Source organism: Monomorium pharaonis, chromosome 5 (genome assembly GCF_013373865.1).
Source record: "Monomorium pharaonis isolate MP-MQ-018 chromosome 5, ASM1337386v2, whole genome shotgun sequence".
Lineage (NCBI taxonomy): Eukaryota > Metazoa > Arthropoda > Insecta > Hymenoptera > Formicidae > Monomorium > Monomorium pharaonis.
The window spans coordinates 18,922,974-18,940,673 of NC_050471.1; the positions used below are offsets into that span (position 1 = coordinate 18,922,974).

At 45.5% G+C, this 17,700-nt stretch overlaps 1 protein-coding gene across 1 annotated transcript; it reads left to right on the forward strand.

Annotated features, from left to right (window-relative positions):
* The first annotated feature begins 11,347 nt into the window (after positions 1-11,347).
* LOC118645513 (trichohyalin-like) lies at positions 11,348-17,478 on the forward strand. Its single transcript, XM_036286736.1, has 2 exons — positions 11,348-13,649; positions 14,001-17,478. Exon 2 carries the CDS (start codon positions 16,437-16,439, stop codon positions 17,469-17,471), a length of 1,035 nt encoding a protein of 344 aa, XP_036142629.1. The 5' UTR covers positions 11,348-13,649; positions 14,001-16,436; the 3' UTR covers positions 17,472-17,478.
* Positions 17,479-17,700: the final 222 nt, after the last annotated feature.

Genomic DNA, 17,700 nt, shown 5'->3' on the forward strand with positions numbered 1-17,700 from the left:
GATCGGTGTTTCTCACTCTAAAACCCAAAGAGCGAAGAAACGCGACGTTCGCCGCGCTCAATCCTCCGCGCTGTTGCGTTACCTCGCCTCCTCCCCCTCTCTTCGCCGCGAACAAATCGATATTTTTTTTCACTCGCGATTCACCGACAACGAGCATGTTTAATCATGTCTACGTTTTCTCACGTGTAACCTGATCGTTATCTCCTCGCCTCGAAAATCAACGGGACGACCGTCTTGATCCACCATTCGCAGCGTAATATTCGTAACGCTCCGCGCGACAACCGGAAGGTAAATGATATGCGTAGGCGTTTCCGATATTTTATATCCCGGTGGGACGTTCGGGGTGAACTCGTGTATCGTATGAACCGGCCTGTCGTTGCTATATGCTCCCGCGGTGACGTTACATTCCACGCGTATAACGTTGACGCTCATAATATTCGTCGGTTCGTCGGACACGTGCCATTTATTCGGTTCCAGTACGCGTCCCGCCGAAAAACCCAACAGAGATCCGATATTATTCGGCGAGGTGAAATCAATTCGATACGGACACTTTATTTCGGTTTTCATCGTGTTCTCGTTGGCGCGAAGAACGATCGTTTTGTTCGCATCGTAATCGACATCGTTGTCGTACACGCAATAGGCGTTATCCACGACGCAATTCTCTCTCATCTCGTCGTGTAACGCAGCCCTGAGATATCGTTCGATGGCGTTCAGCTCGTAGGATCCCTCGGGAATAACGATCACGTCGTTGTTGTCGCCGTAGTAGAATTTATTGTTTTGCGAATGAACGTTGGGTATCGTGTTGTAACTTTTAAAATGGGCGAGGCCCAACTCGTACTCGCCGTCGCTGAGATCGAGAGCGGGAAAGTAGTCGGCAACGAGAACGTTGTTTACGCCGGACAACGTGAGCGTCATCATCAACATGACGATCGATTTTTTTTCGGGACCCAAAAAAATAATGTATTTTTTTTATTTCCAATCCAAACCGCGAAGAAACCGCAAACACAACTGACCGCAAATGCTCTGTTCGTACGTCTGATAAGACCGAGGATTATACGTCACGTCGACGTTATCGCCGAGATACCGCACGAGTTCTCGCGGAGGTCGAAGATTTCCGAAACTATCGAAATAAACGGCTCTGCCTCCTCTTCTCGCGTAAGCGACTCAATGCGTTCCGGGACCTTCCGCGTCGTCGAGATTCACGATACCGCACTCCGCGCGTCGCACTCTCGCCGGCAAATCGTCGCGCGTGAACACTCCTCGGAAATGCGGAATTCGCGCGCGTCTCGCCGCTCGCGTCAATTGCTCGCTCGTCGTGACGTCGGATACGGGTAAATGGTCTAGCGGGAGCGTTTTTTTTTTCCTCTCTTTCGCCGCCCGGTCGAAATCGCACCTCCGAGTTTCTTATACGGCGCGAGATACAATCCGTGGCCCTCTATCACGCGATTGTGACGTTGCAGCTCCTCCAATTGACGACGAGCGGCCTTCCGATCGTTTACGGCTTTCGCCACACCGGCCGCTCCACCGATTAAGGAACCAAGTGCTCCTAGTACCGGTAGAAGCGGTAACAAGCCTCCGCGTTTCGCTATCGGTAGCACTCTCCTCCTCCTCCTTCTCGATACCTTCCTTTTCGTCGTCCTTCTCCTCAGGCCCATTCCGAGTTTTGTCTTTGCTTTCATAGCCGCCCATACGGCGGTCGCTACGGCTCTCTCGCCGAGGGTCGCGTCCCTCGCCGCGATACGCTCACGCGCCCTGTCCGCGAGAATTCGATCGGCCGCGTGACGTTCCGCTAGATCGTTACTTCGCGAATACGCTATATCGTGTTCGCGGCACGCCGCGTCTAGCGGATTTACACCTCTGTCGCCGCGTAGCAGTCGTTTGGCGAGACGAGTACCGGGTCCGCAGAACTGATAGCCGGGAACGTGCAACTCGAAGGGAAGCGCGTTTATCGCGCTGTTCAACAACCCGCCGCCGCGTCTTCGGATGGCGTCGACGACTGCTGGCATACGGCGCAATGTCTGATCTGCGGTGCCGGGCCGTCAATGTGCGTTCTCTGCCAAGGCTGATTATAATGCTCCAAACATCTGCGACAGCTTCGCACCTCGGGATCGGCTCTCAGGTGTTCGGGCAACCTGTCCCACAGTATTTCGATGTACTCGTCGAAATATCGCAGTAGAATCGTCTTCGGAATGAACGATAGCTCCTCGGCGGACCACTCGAGAATGTCACGCTTGTCCGACAGTATTAGAAACATCGTTACGACTGCGCGAGGGGAAAGAATCGATCGCGTATAAATAGCGCGAACTAGCGCGCAAGCGCGCATACGCGTAGAGATGAAATTCGTGCGACAATCGCCGACGATAAGAGTTTTCGATCTCGATCGCAAAACAGCCGGATCGAACGCGACCGCAGGAACGACGACGCGGAGACACGGCTCGCTGTTACCGGACGCGATACGTTGCATCATCTGCGGTCCGTCGAGCTGCGGTAAGACGAATCTATTGATAAGCTTACTGGAGAGCCCGCACGGTTTACGCTTCGAGAACGTATACGTCTATTCGAAATCTCTGCAACAACCGAAATATCGTTATCTCGCGCGACTCTTCCAGCCGATGTGGGACGAGATCGGTTATCACGCGTTTCACGAGAATCACGACGTCGTACCGCGCACGGAGGCGCTTCCCGACTCGATATTCGTGTTCGATGACGTAGCCTGCGACAATCAGAACACGATCAGAGAGTACTTTTCCATGGGTCGACATTCGAACGTCGATTGTTTTTATCTCTGTCAGACGTACGCCAAGATACCGAAACACCTGATACGGGACAACGCGAACCTCTTGGTTTTGTTTCGACAGGACGACACCAACCTGAAGCACGTGTACAACGATCACGTCAACACCGACATGTCGTACGAGGATTTCTGCGCGTTGTGTCGAGAGTGTTGGCAGCGAAGATACGGTTTCGTGGTGATCGACAAGGACAGCGCGTTGAGAAACGGTAGATACAGACGAGGATTTAACGACTACGCGGTATGGTGAAACGTTCAGAGCGATGAGTAACGTCGTCGAGGAACGCGAGAGAACGGCGCGGGAAATCGCCAAGACGCGCGCGACGATCCGTAGGAAGCATCGGGCGTTGAAAACCGGAAAGCTGGAGGAGGAAATTTCGCTGGAGAAACGCTTCAAACCGATCGTCGAACCTTTGAAGCGCATAGTCGAACACACCGCCAAATCGTCGAACGATACTATAGGTAAGAGGGAACGCGAGGGGGGTGACGTCTACGACGACGACGACGACGTCTTCGAGGAGGTAGCCCCGACGAGAAAATCACCCGTGTCTAAGAGAAAACGAACATTGGCCTCGCCCACGATTGTTAGGAAAGGTGACGTTATACCCGCGCGAGGAACAGACGGAGGACGCGCCAGCTTCCGCGCTCGAAACCTCGATCAGAGACACTCTGCAAACGCCGTACGGTCGCGAGTCCCTGCACAGTCGATTGGGATCGTTGGGACAAAGGTACGTGGGTGATCTTCTCAGTGGAGAGAGTAAAACTAAAAATGATTACGTATACGGGGTATACCTCACCGAGGAAGGTACTAAACTCGGCGACAAACCATTCGACGTGGGAGGAGACGACGCGATTATAATAGGCGATACGAGATACGTTGGCACGCCCGGCTTATACGAATTGATCTTCAAGAGAATTCCTGATGACGCCGTCTACACGAAAAACGATTTGCAAACGTACAAGAGTATACTGCTAACGACGAACGCTCATAGACGCGGTCGTAGCGCGAGTATGCCGATTATGGGTAACAAGGGCTACAAGTACACCGCGATTATCGGACCGCTTATACGCGGCGGTGATAAGAGGACGACGACGACGGGTGCTGGCGTACTCGACGTTCCAGGCATGCGAGTAACCGACCATCGTGTCGATTACGTTCACTGGGACGATCCCAACAAATTGGTCGATCGTCTTCGATTACTCGACGCTTCTCGTCGCGCCGGCAACAACGCTCACGACAACGAGATCCTGTCGATAATCGAGGAGCTGCGCGAGGCGGGACTAATTATAAATTGAATCGTCGGCCACGGTAACGGTACAGTCCGAACGCGACGTCGACGACGAGATGACGTCCGTGAATAAATTTGGCATGTCTCTGACGGGAAGACGCGACAACGAGATAATCGCTACGCGTTCGTCGATCAAATCTCTGAGGCGCTACGTGCACAACAACGCGTTGCGTATGAACGGGGACAATTACGACGCGAACGAACGTAAGATACAACGATTGGAATCCCCCGTTGACAGCGCGGACGCGACAAATAAGGGCTACGTCGATCTCAATCTACAAAAAACGGTCAAGGACATACGGGAATTAAAGGAAATCACCGAGAATAATAGCTCGACGTTGGACTCGCTCGGAAAAAAGATCCAGGACCTGCAAAGTTTATTCGACAGAAGCCTCGCTCAAATCGTCTCTAACAGATTGAGCTTGGAAACCTTTCAAGGCGAGTTACGGAAATTAAAGGAGTTGATCGATAAAAACGTGAAAGAACACGAGGATATGTTGCAGAAGTTGCAGGAAACGCTCGAGGTAAAGGTAAACGATCTCAACGTAAGGTATGAAAATAACATACAAGAATCGAAAGATGCGTTTTCGCGGAATATTGAGAAATTAGAAAAGGAATTGCACGACCTACCGACAGCGTATGAAAAGAAGTTAAACGATCTCGACACGAAATACGAAACGCAGATTATATGGAATTTGCAAAACACGATCGAGAGTAGCCTGAAGGATCTGTTTGATTTAAAAAAAGAGACGAACGCGCAGGGAGAAAACCTGCGCGGTTTGCGGAACATTGTGAGAGATGTGATTGCTGCGTTGGAGATTGATATTCACGACATCGCCAACAAACATTCAAATCATAATCAACTGCAGCACCTTCGGTATCTGTTGCAATGAGCGCCGAGAAACGAAGACTCGTGAACGAACTGCACGCACCAGCCCGTAAAAACTTTCCACGACGTCGAGTAGTGGTGCGCGGATACGACGATCTATGGCAGGCCGACGTGGTGGAGATGCGCCCCTACGCGCGAAACAACAAAGGACATAATTACATTTTGACGGTTATCGACGTTCTGAGCAAATACACGTGGGCGTTGCCGCTTAAAACCAAAAATGGAAAGGAGGTTGCCTCGGCGCTATCGAAGATATTTCGCGGGGACGCGCGACATCCGAAAAATTTACAAACGGACGAGGGAAAGGAGTTTTACAACGCTAATGTGCGTCATATTCTCGACGAGTATCGCGTGAATCATTACTCGACGTATTCGGTAATGAAAGCGTCCGTAGTCGAGAGATTTAATCGCACGCTGAAGAACGACATGTGGAAAATGTTCACGCTCAACGGATCTTACGTATGGATCGACGCGCTACCAAAGCTAGTGTCGTCCTACAATCGTCGAAGGCATCGAACGATCGGCATGCAGCCAGCGAACGTGACACCGAGCGTCGCCGAGAGGCTCCTGTCCACGGTATACAGTCGCGCGAAGATCGCCGTTCCGGCGAAATTCAGAATCGGCGAGCCCGTGCGCGTCAGCAAATTTAAAACGATATTTGAAAAAGGTTATACGCCGAATTGGAACACGGAGGTATTTCGCGTAGCCGAGATACGTCAAACGAATCCAGTGACCTACCTCCTTAAGGATTATCGTGGCGAACCGATAGCCGGAGGATTCTACGAGCAGGAGTTGCAGCGAGTTGCCGATCCCGACGTTTATCTAGTCGAAAAAATTCTACGCAAAAAGGGCGACGAGGTTTTGGTGAAGTGGCTAGGAATGGATAAGTCGCACAATTCGTGGATTAAAAAAACAGATGTGGTGTAACAACGTTTTATTATATTCGTATATAACATAATGTATATATATTCAAATATATAATACCATTTCAATGTATGTGTTATTATTATTATTGAGACACCCTATAATGTCCCCACGGCAGAGTTTCCGTCGAATCGGGCGGGATGTACCGCTTGTCGTCGTACGGACTAAGAGCGATTTTCATTTCGGAAAACGTGTACACCTCGTGCAGCCTGGATCGCACGCTCGACTGACGACGCGTCATTTCTATATCGTTTCGTAAGCATCGCGTGAAATCGTCGAACGTAATCGTTCTCTCCACCACATTTTTCTTCACACCCTTAATTTTCTTCGTGTTCCTCCCCCCCAAAACTCTCGTGGCGTACATCTTCGCCCTCAAACCCACAAATTCCGTCATAATAGCGCCGCAGTTCTCGTCCTTCATCAAACCCGGTACACTCTTATTCACCAACGGCATGGCGTACGGATTATTTTCCGGAAAGTTGCTCGTGTCGAATCGATCGATAAAACGTTTCATATCCTCGTACGCATCGTAACATTCGATGAAATATATCAAGCTGTCCGTGTCCGTGTACATGATTTTACACTTGTCTCGATACAAGGGCAACATATAATCGTAATGAAATTCGTATAAGCGCGTTTTGGCTATTTCTAAAATAGCCATTCCAACGTACAACGGTTTGTTCATCGTCACTTCTAAGCGACGCAATTCGATAGCCATCAGATCCTCAGCGAAGATGCTTCTACTGTGGAAGTTCGGCTTGGCGATTAGCGCCTCCGCTCCGTGTCTACCATCCCAGCTCGTCACGAGACGCACGTCCACACGATCGCGCACATTTTCCATTGTCTTTCCGAAAACCGCGTTATTCATCAGCTTATACATATTTCTCTCGAACTCGTTTGTCGCCCCAATCCTAAATCTCGTATTCAATTCTATATAACCGCGAAGCCATGGAAATTGCGCGAATCGTAACACACGATGAATTCTCGTTAAGCGCAATCCGTGTCGCAGACATTGTTGTAGGTTGCGATAATGTATGACATAATGCGACTTATCGTGAAGCGTGGCCAGAAGCTTGACGTTCCGCCTATCGGGAGGCGTGGCGCGCAAGGGACAAAATGGAAGATCCGCGTGAGCGTCGTGCAGCTCGTGCGGATACGCGAGATCTACCTCGAGAATGTAACCGAAATAAGAATCCGCGGAAACCGACATTACGTCGAAATTGGCGATATCGTCGAGCCACTGGAAACACGAGTATGGTAACGGTTGGCACATCGCCAACCGTACAAATTATTTACGTCGTAATACATGAGAAACGACGACGGTTGCGACAAATCGTAACACGGCAGATATCTGTTATTAGCACGTGCGTATCTATTCGAACACTGACTAAGACCGCCGCGCACGCCACGCTCCACGAACAACACCATGTCGATATCGGTCAGAAGTTCAAAACGAACACCCGTGTATTTCAACATCGCGTCCCACGTATAGCCGGGTAACGTGTAATAATGAGCCGGATCCAAACCGTAACTCTCTATGCTGTTTTCGCGAAACTTTTCAAAGACATCCGCCAGTAGTAGCACGTCCGTTTTCAAATACAGATCGCTGTATTCGCCTAGATTTCGAATATTAAACCGTTCCCAAACCATAACGGCGTGCTTGTGATCGTCTTCGGACACCTCCTCTCCGGTTAACGAGTTGTAAAAAGCCTCCCGCGACGGTAACTCCGTGTCGTTCAACCTATCGACGCTGTCGAGGTATTCGTACGGAAACACGCCTTTGCGCGTGAGCAATTCAAAATCCTCGTCATCCAAATCGGAAAACATCGATCGCGTTATCCGCAAGTCGTCGCGATCTAGGTACGACACCAATTTGCCGAGACTTTCATTTAAAAATTTATACGAATCCACGAATCGTAATTTTACGCAGTTATGCCATTTTTTCTCTCTCGTAGAACTTACATTCTTCGTGAAAGAAATATACGTCTCTTTGTTTAACGGTAACAGATCAATTCTACCCTCGTATTCATTTGCGATTTCTTTAATTATAAAATGCGCGTCGTATCCAGATAAATTGTGAAAGAACACCGGAATCACAAAGGAATTGTGGTAATTTAAATTACAATACGAATGCGCCGCACCCCTATAACGTCCGGTGATATGACAATGATCGCGCACACGTACATCCGTCGTCAGGAATATTTTGCCACATATGTGACAAAACGTCGAGTCCGAAAAATCACGCGTCTCCTCTCTCGTCAGCTCCATCATAGGGGCGATCGCGCCAAGGGTATCTTTCGCGCGATGCGCTAGAGAATTCAATTCTTTCGCGAACCACGAAACACAGTCCTGACCGCGATGCGATATATACATCGATGACGATTCATCGCCTAACGTGCACCTGACATAATAACCGACGCTAAACGCTCTGTGACGTTGATAACCGAATCCGTTTTCCGTTGTCATAAAACCTTCCCCCTCGTCCTTCTTTTCCAAAAGACATTCCAAATCCGCATATACCACGTATGGGAGTCGCTCCTTTCGATCGTAGTTGCGAAACGAAAGCCATTTATCCTCCTCTTTGGGAAGAACAATCGCGCACTCGTTCATCCTTTCGCAGTCCACGGTATGCTCGGATAATTTCTCGATCGAATAAAAATAATGCAGACATCTGAAATTGCAATTGGTTGTTAATTATTACAGGTAAACTAGAAGAAAATAACAATGCACCTACCGATCGCATATGAACTTTTTGGTTTTGGTCTTGTTTATCTCGTTCGAGAGCAATCGCGAGAGCTGGCTTATCCAAACGTAATGACCCACCGTATCGTTGCGTCGTGCATCCGTTATGTATAACAGGTTTACGTGAACGTTTCTCTTGTTAGCCGTAAGACGTAGAGGAACGATCTTTTTTTTTTCACGTTCCTTAAACATAAACACATTGATGGATATATTGTTCAAACGTTCAAATTTAGTAATATCTCGCAGAGCAACCGGAAATTCTATTCCATCGAACTTTAAGTACGTTCGATAATCGGGATACGAACTGCTCCTCTCTCTATTCTCCTCAACGGGATACATCGCGGCGATAACAGCCCACGCGAAACACGCGTTATCGTTCGACCGCACATTCACCACCGCTTTCTTACGTCTCACGTACAACGGTATGTCGCACCAGCATCTCGCCTGCATGGGATTGCATTTGTTGACGTTCACATTCAGGTTCAATATACGCGACAGCGCCCATCCGCTATCGCGCTCCTGAAACTCCTCCAGTGACGTAAGGATAGCACGAATCACGAATCTTTCGTACCACTCGCGCAAATCGGTCAAAACGAACAGCTGTTCATTCGCGGTTGTGATACTTTTAACAGCGCTCTTATCTTTAGCGATGAATTTTCCGTTAAACACAGTATTAACCTTCAGACACGAATATCTATCCAACTGTTCGCGCACCTTCTCAATCACCATATCTCTCGAGTCCTTGAGAAATTCGCTTGGTTCGATATAACGCGAATTGATGACCGCGCCCGTTAGCACGCGGTTGTCAAAGGCGGTCTCAATTTCGGACCAAATCAATCCCGATCTGTCGCCAAGGCCGGCACCGGCACGGGCAAAACGGTATCGCAACTCGTTCCTTATTCCCTCCAAACTCAAAATACGGGACACGAGAGAATTTACCGTTCCAGTTCTCACGGGGCGACGTTGGCATTTCTCTCTCAACGCGCTTGAACACTCCTCGCATCGACGCTCCCACATAAGATAACTCTCCTCGTCGACGATATTAGTCGCGTTCGTAAAAAGATCGTCCACCCACCGGCGGTCGACCTCCTCGTCGACGACATCGCCCGCGTTCTCGATAAGCGCGTTCAGCCAGGAGAGATCGACTGCCGCGTCCGTAGGCATATTTTCAACGGCGTCACTCATGATTATTGCCTAGAGATTGCCACATGGTAGAACCCTCGTTGTCGACCGGTAATTTAAATTCCACCCGTTGATTCGCGCGTCTAGCCTCTTCGATATACATAGGCGCGATCCGATCCGTGACGAAATAAAGCGTCTTGTAGCGAATACTCGATGGTATACCGGACAGATATCGCCTTCCACGATCACTCACAGCCATTAGCGTCTTTATCCACAGATCCTCTCGCGCAAAAACAGTTCCAATCGCTCTTCGTAGATGATACGTTCCCAAATGCCATCGCTTATCCTCCTTCCTCACGGTCCAACGATTGCGCTCCTCGCTTACGGTAGAGGTAGATGACATTGACTCGTCGCAATAAAGAACCTCCTCGTTTTCAATTTCCACCGATAATCGTTTCTCCATGCAACACAAACGTTACGTTCACCATCGCAATCTCGATAGTCTTTTTATGACAAAAACGTCTATCGACGCGCTCTTATATACCCTACTAAAACGGAAAAAATTGAGCGATAGAAATATTATTACTCGATGACAAAACTATATTGCGCAGATTGCGGGAAAAAAATAGCACGGTCTCGACCAATTAGAATTTGCCGAGTAAAGACCGGCGAGATGAATCGCCCGTCTCGCCCGAATCCGTGCGGTTTCTCCGAGGATGCGCCTTTCCGCTCGGATTACGCATCGGCGAAAAATAATAAAGATCGCTCTCGCTCCGAAATGCGTTTCGACACACATTGCTCCCACCTATCCCCCCCCGCGATCCTCCGCAGAGCTCTCGACCAATTACGATCTGCCGAGTAAACCACGACGAGATGAATCGCTCGATCCGCACGATATCTCGAGGGATGCCTCCCTCCGCTACGATTACGCATCGTCGAATAAACAACTCGCTATACATACTATTATTTTTCTATTATACTTTTCATTTATGAACATACAAATTAATAAACATTTAGTCACGCCAACGAGCGAACAAATAAACGATTCGCTATGCGTTTGTGCGATAAACATCTTTTTTCAACCAAAAACAAAAATTACGAACAAAGAAAAATAAGGCGCCAAAAAATAAGGCGCGAAATAATACACATTCATTCGCGCCAACGAACGTCTTTCCACAGCGTCCAAATTACTGATCGCTATGCGCTCCATTCTGCGCGATACGATAAACTAGCGCCAAAAACTAAATAGGCGCTGTCCCCATGATCCCCTCGACAACGAACGCCGGCTACGTAATACACTTCCTGTTTACGCCGAAGACCGTGCCCACTTACGTCTCTGACCGTACGGTCTCACCCGCGAACACCCTTCTCGACCGGCACACATACCCCCACTCCTACACCCCCCCTCGTTTCACACCCCTTTTACTTTCCCCCCCCCCGAACCCCTCAGAGCACCCGGGTGCGACCGTATGCGAGTCCGCTCAGCGTGACGTTTCCTCGGCCCCCCACCACTTTTCCCCCCTCATTTCCCATTTGATTTGCCTTCACCCCCCATTCCCCTCAGGCGATCTGATCGTTAAACCCGCATAGATTAACTACTTGCATTAACATGCGCGATCGGTTGAAAGAAGTGATACAAGAAACAGGAGTTACACTTATATATAGACAGACAGACGAATAGACAAACAGATAGACGAATAGACAAACAAACAAACGTACAAACAGATGGATAGATGGACAAATAAGCAGACAATGGACTGACAGACAGAAAGACAAAGAAGTTAGAATGAGTTTGGAGTCTTTAAATACTGCAGGAATAACAAACCTTGGGGGGTCTTATTTCTCTATATCCTTTCAGACAAACGGACAGACAACAAAGCGTAAATCTAACCGTGCATCCTCCTTATGGTACGCTTTGAATAATGCTAATGCCAGTGATATAATAAAGATCCTATAATTAATCATAAAGTAATGCCATGTTTTGGAAATAAAAAAGTCTGCAATTTTTATTTTCAATTACAATACCCTGACTTTTCCAAACTGTTTATTTTAACTGCCCACGCGTCTGGCATAACAGTAGAAAGTGTTCTTTCTCAGGTTGAAATAAACAAGGATCGACCGATAGCTTACGCGTCACGCATTTTAACCGACAATATAAAATACGATAGTACGAAAAAGAAGCTTTGGCTATAATATTACGTGTACAACTTTGCTTTTTTTCGAAATTCGATGCTTTATTATGAAAAACTGGTTATACATTTACGATTCAAAATATTGTCCATCGCTGGCCACTACTTTTTCCTGTCTTTCTGGCAGTATATGAATTCCGCGTCGAAAAAACTGATCTTTTGAGGCGATCCACGAATCGATTCAATTTTTCACGTCTTCATAAGAACGGAAGTGCTGGTCAGTCAGGCCATTGATCGAAACAAGTGATAATCAGAGAGAGCAATGTCCAGAGAATACGGTGTGGGTGGGGTAGGACTTCCCATTTCAACATTTCCAAGTATGTTTTGACGGGCTTTGCGACATGGAGTCGAGCATTGTCATGCTGCAAATTAACTTTATCGTGTCTATCGTTGTATTGTGGCCGTTTGTCTTTCAGTGCTCGGCTCAAACGCATCAATTGCTTTCAATCGCCTGTGATTGTTTCAGTCGATTTTAGTAACTTATAATACACTACGACGAGCTAGTCCCACCAAGGGACCGTGGCCGGTCTTCGACGTCAAAATGACCTGATTCTTAAAGCGTTGAAACCATTTTCGGCACGTTCTTTCACTAATAGAGGCCTCACTATACGTATTTGAGAGCATTCGATGAGCCTCAGCCGCAGATTTCTTCACATTGAAGCTATCGTGCTCCTGGTCTCGGGACACGGTACAGGATCGCTACCGATGACTCCTCGGGATCAGGTTCCGTAGAGATAACGCCGAAAGTAGTTATAAAAAGATATATTTGCTCCAACGTAGTTACAGTTCTCAGTTATTAAACCCGAATAGTTAAGTGTCGCAAATGATTAAGTACAATTTTGTGTAACGACGAGCGACATAGATTCATCGCTGTATTAATTATTGAGCTCGCTCGTTCTATTTTCGCGACGTTTATATACCCCGCTTTTCGGCTTGTTGCTAGGGGGTTTCTCCCGCGATCACAGGCCTTTGTCCCGTGCACTTGCTTAGCCAGCAATTGCTGGCTACGTGCATTTCACCGGAAATTAGGAGATTTCGGATGGCAAACAAGTACATTGCTCAGTGCGACGTCCGATGTAAAGGCTGGACGGTGTCCTCGCGCGAGGTATCACTCGACACCCTTATCGCTCGCGCTATTCTTAGTGTGAATGTTGCACACTCACAACAAAGCAAAAAATTAAAACCTCCCGCAAATGACGAGAATTTAGCCCGTAAGCTGACATTTTCAATCAAGAATAACTTTATGATGCAGACACAAATTGACTAATATTTCGATGGCCTTATGTTTACAAATGCCTAAACTTATTGTATGATGTCTACGATCTATTTATTTCGACCACCACTTACCGCTACAGCCATCTATTGAAAAACGGCGGAAGCATAGTTGTACACCTAATATTTTTAAGTTAAGGGGCTATATACACCTAAAAATTTTGAAAAAATGCATTTTTTGCATATTTGTCAAGTATAAGGTCATGAGAATATACCCTGCAAGTTTCAAAGTAATTCCTTTAAAATTGTTGAAGATATAGCGAGAAAAGTCCAAGCGCGTTCGAAGACGTTGGGGCGCAATGGACACGCCTTAACCCTTCGCAGCAGGTAATTTACGCAAGAATATTACGCCGGCAAGCTAGGATCGAAGCCTTTGATGCCGCTACATCTGGGGAGAGTTCACTGTATGGCCCTGGAGTGGACGACTCCATGTAAGTTTGAAAAAAAATTATCTACGTTTTAACCAAATGTCAAACTTTAAACGCGTTTTTCTCACAACCATGTTTTCAAAACGTATACCAAAAATATCTCGGAAATAGCTGGACCGATTTACTTGAAATTTGGAGAGCTTAATCTACACAAAAAAGGCAATCTTTATCGTGGCGGTTTTTTTAGAGCCCTTACTTTTTTTTACAGTTCAGAAAACGATCGATTTTTATCCTGAAAAATTTTTTTTCTTTAAATGGCCGCCATTTTGCCAAAAATCGATATTTGAAAAATCGGTCACGATAAAGACTAGCTAATTTCATAGTTTAAGAAAATTCTAGGCTGGTCTGTTTCAGATAAGTCCTGTACGAGCTGCAATTGGTACCGCAGAGCACCTTTTTTCAACAAGGTCTTGCGACGAGGACAATATTTACGCCATTTTTAAATATTTTTAGTTCAAATTTATTCTGAAACATGTTTTGAGAATGTAATTTAAAGTAAAGAAAACTAGGATTAATTACATACATTACGTTTCGAAAAAAAAATCGAGAAAAAGGCCTATTTTTTACGTTTTCAGGTGTATGTACCTCTTAAAAGTGGTTTTTGAACAAAACATTTTTTTATCAAATAAGCAAATATAGAAATAGTTACTCAAGTAGAAGTTTTTAGCTTTTCAAATCTGTTATCGTAATTTCTGTGCAATCATTTTTACAAAGTTATGCATTTAAATTTAAAATACCGTTTTTTCTTTGATCATTTATAACTTGGTCAAAATGGGCGCAAGAAAAATTTTTTAAAACCAAGTTGAATAAAAAAGATTTATAAAAATTTTATCAGATTAACTCAAAAAAGATTATTTCAGCCCATGAATACGCTTAAATTTGATGCAAATTTAAAAAAATTTTCCTTTTGTGCTTTGTTATGAGTGACACACTTATACCGATAAGAAAGGTGTCAGTAGCACCGATGATATGTAAGTCGGTCAGCTGCAGCAGTCAGCATCGAGCGCATTGCGCGAGGTTTCACGCAATCCGCTCGCAATGCTCCTTAGACAGCACTTGCTGTCTAAGCAAAATTTTGGAATACCGACCGATTTACGCCCTCACGCAATCCTTCCCTTCTCTCGATCCAACTACCGAATTAATGGATATAAACCGCCGAAAGAAAGTAAGGGACGAGTCAATCAGAAGTCGACAATCCGAGATATCACACGACACTCTGCTTTGCGGGGTCGTGTAACGCCGACACAAAACATTGTATTATACACAACCACGACACTCTGCCTTACGGGGTCGCGGACAGTGCACTCCAGGGTAATCGCACTCCTATTACTTTAGTGGGGACGGAAGTTCTATTGGTTTAGTGAACGGGGATAGTGATAGTCGGCAGCACTATCGGCCGGTTCCTAAGCAACCTGTGCTCAACGATGACAACTTTTTCAAACTTTCCTGATGTACTGGTCCACGTATTAACGGTCGTGAACAATTAATGTGTATCAACGAATGTGTAAGAAGCAAGTTCTACTGGAAACTAGGGCACAGTTTGACCCCCACAATTGTTGCCCTCTAAGCCTGTTAAACCGTGGTACTGTGTCCCTTTTGAGACGGAAATCCAATGGGTGAAAGAAAAAGAAGCAAGGCATGCCTTCAGATTGACGTAATATTGGAAAAAAAGATGCGAAATCTTAGTAAGAACGGAACATATCATATCTGAGAAGTAATGTGAATGGTATTTTTTTATTTGAATAAGTTGTGTGCGTGTGTATAAAATTTAGAGAATTGTTGTGATTGTACGTGAGTAATTATGTTATAATGCATTATATATTTATATACGTACATGTATATAATACGTAAATTATATGTATATAATACGTATGTATAAAATTGTATTGTGAATGATTGTGTTGCATGATGCTGAGGTTGCATTTTGGCTGTATTCCAAATTACATTGCAAGCACTGAAAATGTATAGTTCACATAACGTATACTATACATTTTCAGTACAAACAGTGAATTTTAGAATACAACCATTATATGCTTTGCATCAAATTTTTTAACCACACCGGATATTATATAAATAAATATCTGACAGTCCCCAGTCTGCAAAGTGGGACGGAAAAATTTGTTGCAATTATAATGTAAAGGAAAAATCTAATAAAAAAATAAAGAAAATTATTTAAATGTATATAATAACAATTCTTTATTCTTTTTAGCAGTACAATTGCCAAGAAGGAGATATTTAAATATATATAATTATAATAAATAAATAAATGTAAATTCTATTAAAAATCTTAATTTTAATGTTAGTTTTATACGAAAACAATTAATACACTTTGTAGTCAAAATATCATATATTGTATTATTGTATTACAAAACTTTTTTACCATACTTTATTTGTAGATTATATGGCACAATATTTTGACTACAAAATAATATTAATTGTTCTTATATAAACAACAATTAAAAAATGCATGTAAATATATACATATATATGGCTTCCGTTTCCGGTGCGACTAGTGAAAACACGCGGTTACTTCGTGAGAGCTTTATCAGGTGCATAGAGAGAAAATAGGAGTGAATGCAAGGTGAGAGTGAGTGAGATAGAGAGAGAAGGACGAGAGGAATAAGTGAGAAGAGAGATATAGGGATAGGGAAAGGGCGTAGGGAGAGAGGAGAGGATAAAAAGTAGGTAACGAGAGGTGAGTGACGGGTAAAGCATAGAATAAGAGTGAAAAGAGAGAAGGTAGGAAGAGAGTGATAGTTATTAGGCATAGAGAGTAGGTAGATAGAGGAGATGAGTGTAGACAGACGGGGAAGCGTAGAGGGCGGGACAGTGGGGAAAGAACAGGGAGTAAGCAACTGGCTAGAGAGGAAACAGAGAGAAAGATGTAGTAGCATAGGGAGCTCGAGTAGCATAGAGGAGTATGTGAAAAGAAAAAGAGAGGAGACAGACGAAGAGAAAAAGGAGGAAGGGGGGAGTCCATTCCATAGAAGCAAGAAAACGCCGAGATCACCGACTAGAGCAGGAGAGATAGAGGAAGTGGAAGAGGGAAAGGATGGGAGAGAGGGGGAGGGAAGTATGAAAGGGATAGAAGATTTAAAGAAAATGATGGAGAACATGTGGCAGGAACAAAAAAGAGGGAATGAGGGGGTAAGAGGGAGGTTAAAAGTGTTAGATGAAAGAATGGAGATGATGAGAAGGGAACAAATGGAAAGAGATAAAAGGTGGCAGGAAGAAAGAATAGAATTAATGGGTAGAATTGAGGAATTAGAAAAGAGGGTGGGAGCGATGGAGGGAGGAGAGAGAGATAAAAATAGGGAAGTCGGGGGAGGGATGAAGGAGAGAATGAGGAGGATAGAAAAGGAATGGGAAATGAGGGAGAGAAAAGAGAGAAGGAGGAACGTGATAATTAGGGGGTTAGAGATAAAGGAGGGAAAGAAGAGAGAGGCGGTGAAAAGTTTATTGAATGAGATAGGAGTAGAAGCAAAATTGGAGGAAGTGAGTAGAGTGGGAAGAGGAAAAGGGAGAGACATATTGTTAGTGAAATTAGAGAATGAAGAACAGAAGAGGGAGATAATAAATAAGAAAAAGATATTAAAGGGAAGAAAGGAAAGGATAGGGGAGGACTTAACATGGAGGGAAAGAAGGATGAAATGGAGATTAGAGGAAATAGCAAGGATGGAAAGAGAGAGGGGGAGAAGAACGTGGGTGGGTTATGGAAAGATAAACATAGACGGAGAGTGGTGGTCGTGGGACGAAGGGGAGGAGGTATTAAGAAGCAAGGAGGGTAGAGTGAGGGAGGAGGGTCAAAGGGGGGAAGGAAAATAGGAAGAGGGAGAGGGGAGGAGGTGGAGTTAGGGGAGGGAGAGAGAGAGGAGGGGGGAGGGGAAACGGGAGGAGAATGGAGAATAAGCTTTTGGAACGTGGCAGGTTTGGTGAACAAGGACAGAGATTTTTGAAAGGGATTAGAAAGATAGATAGATAGATAGATAGATATATTTATTATGCCCGAGCATAGGCTATAGGGCAAAGTATGATAACACAAAATAGAATACAC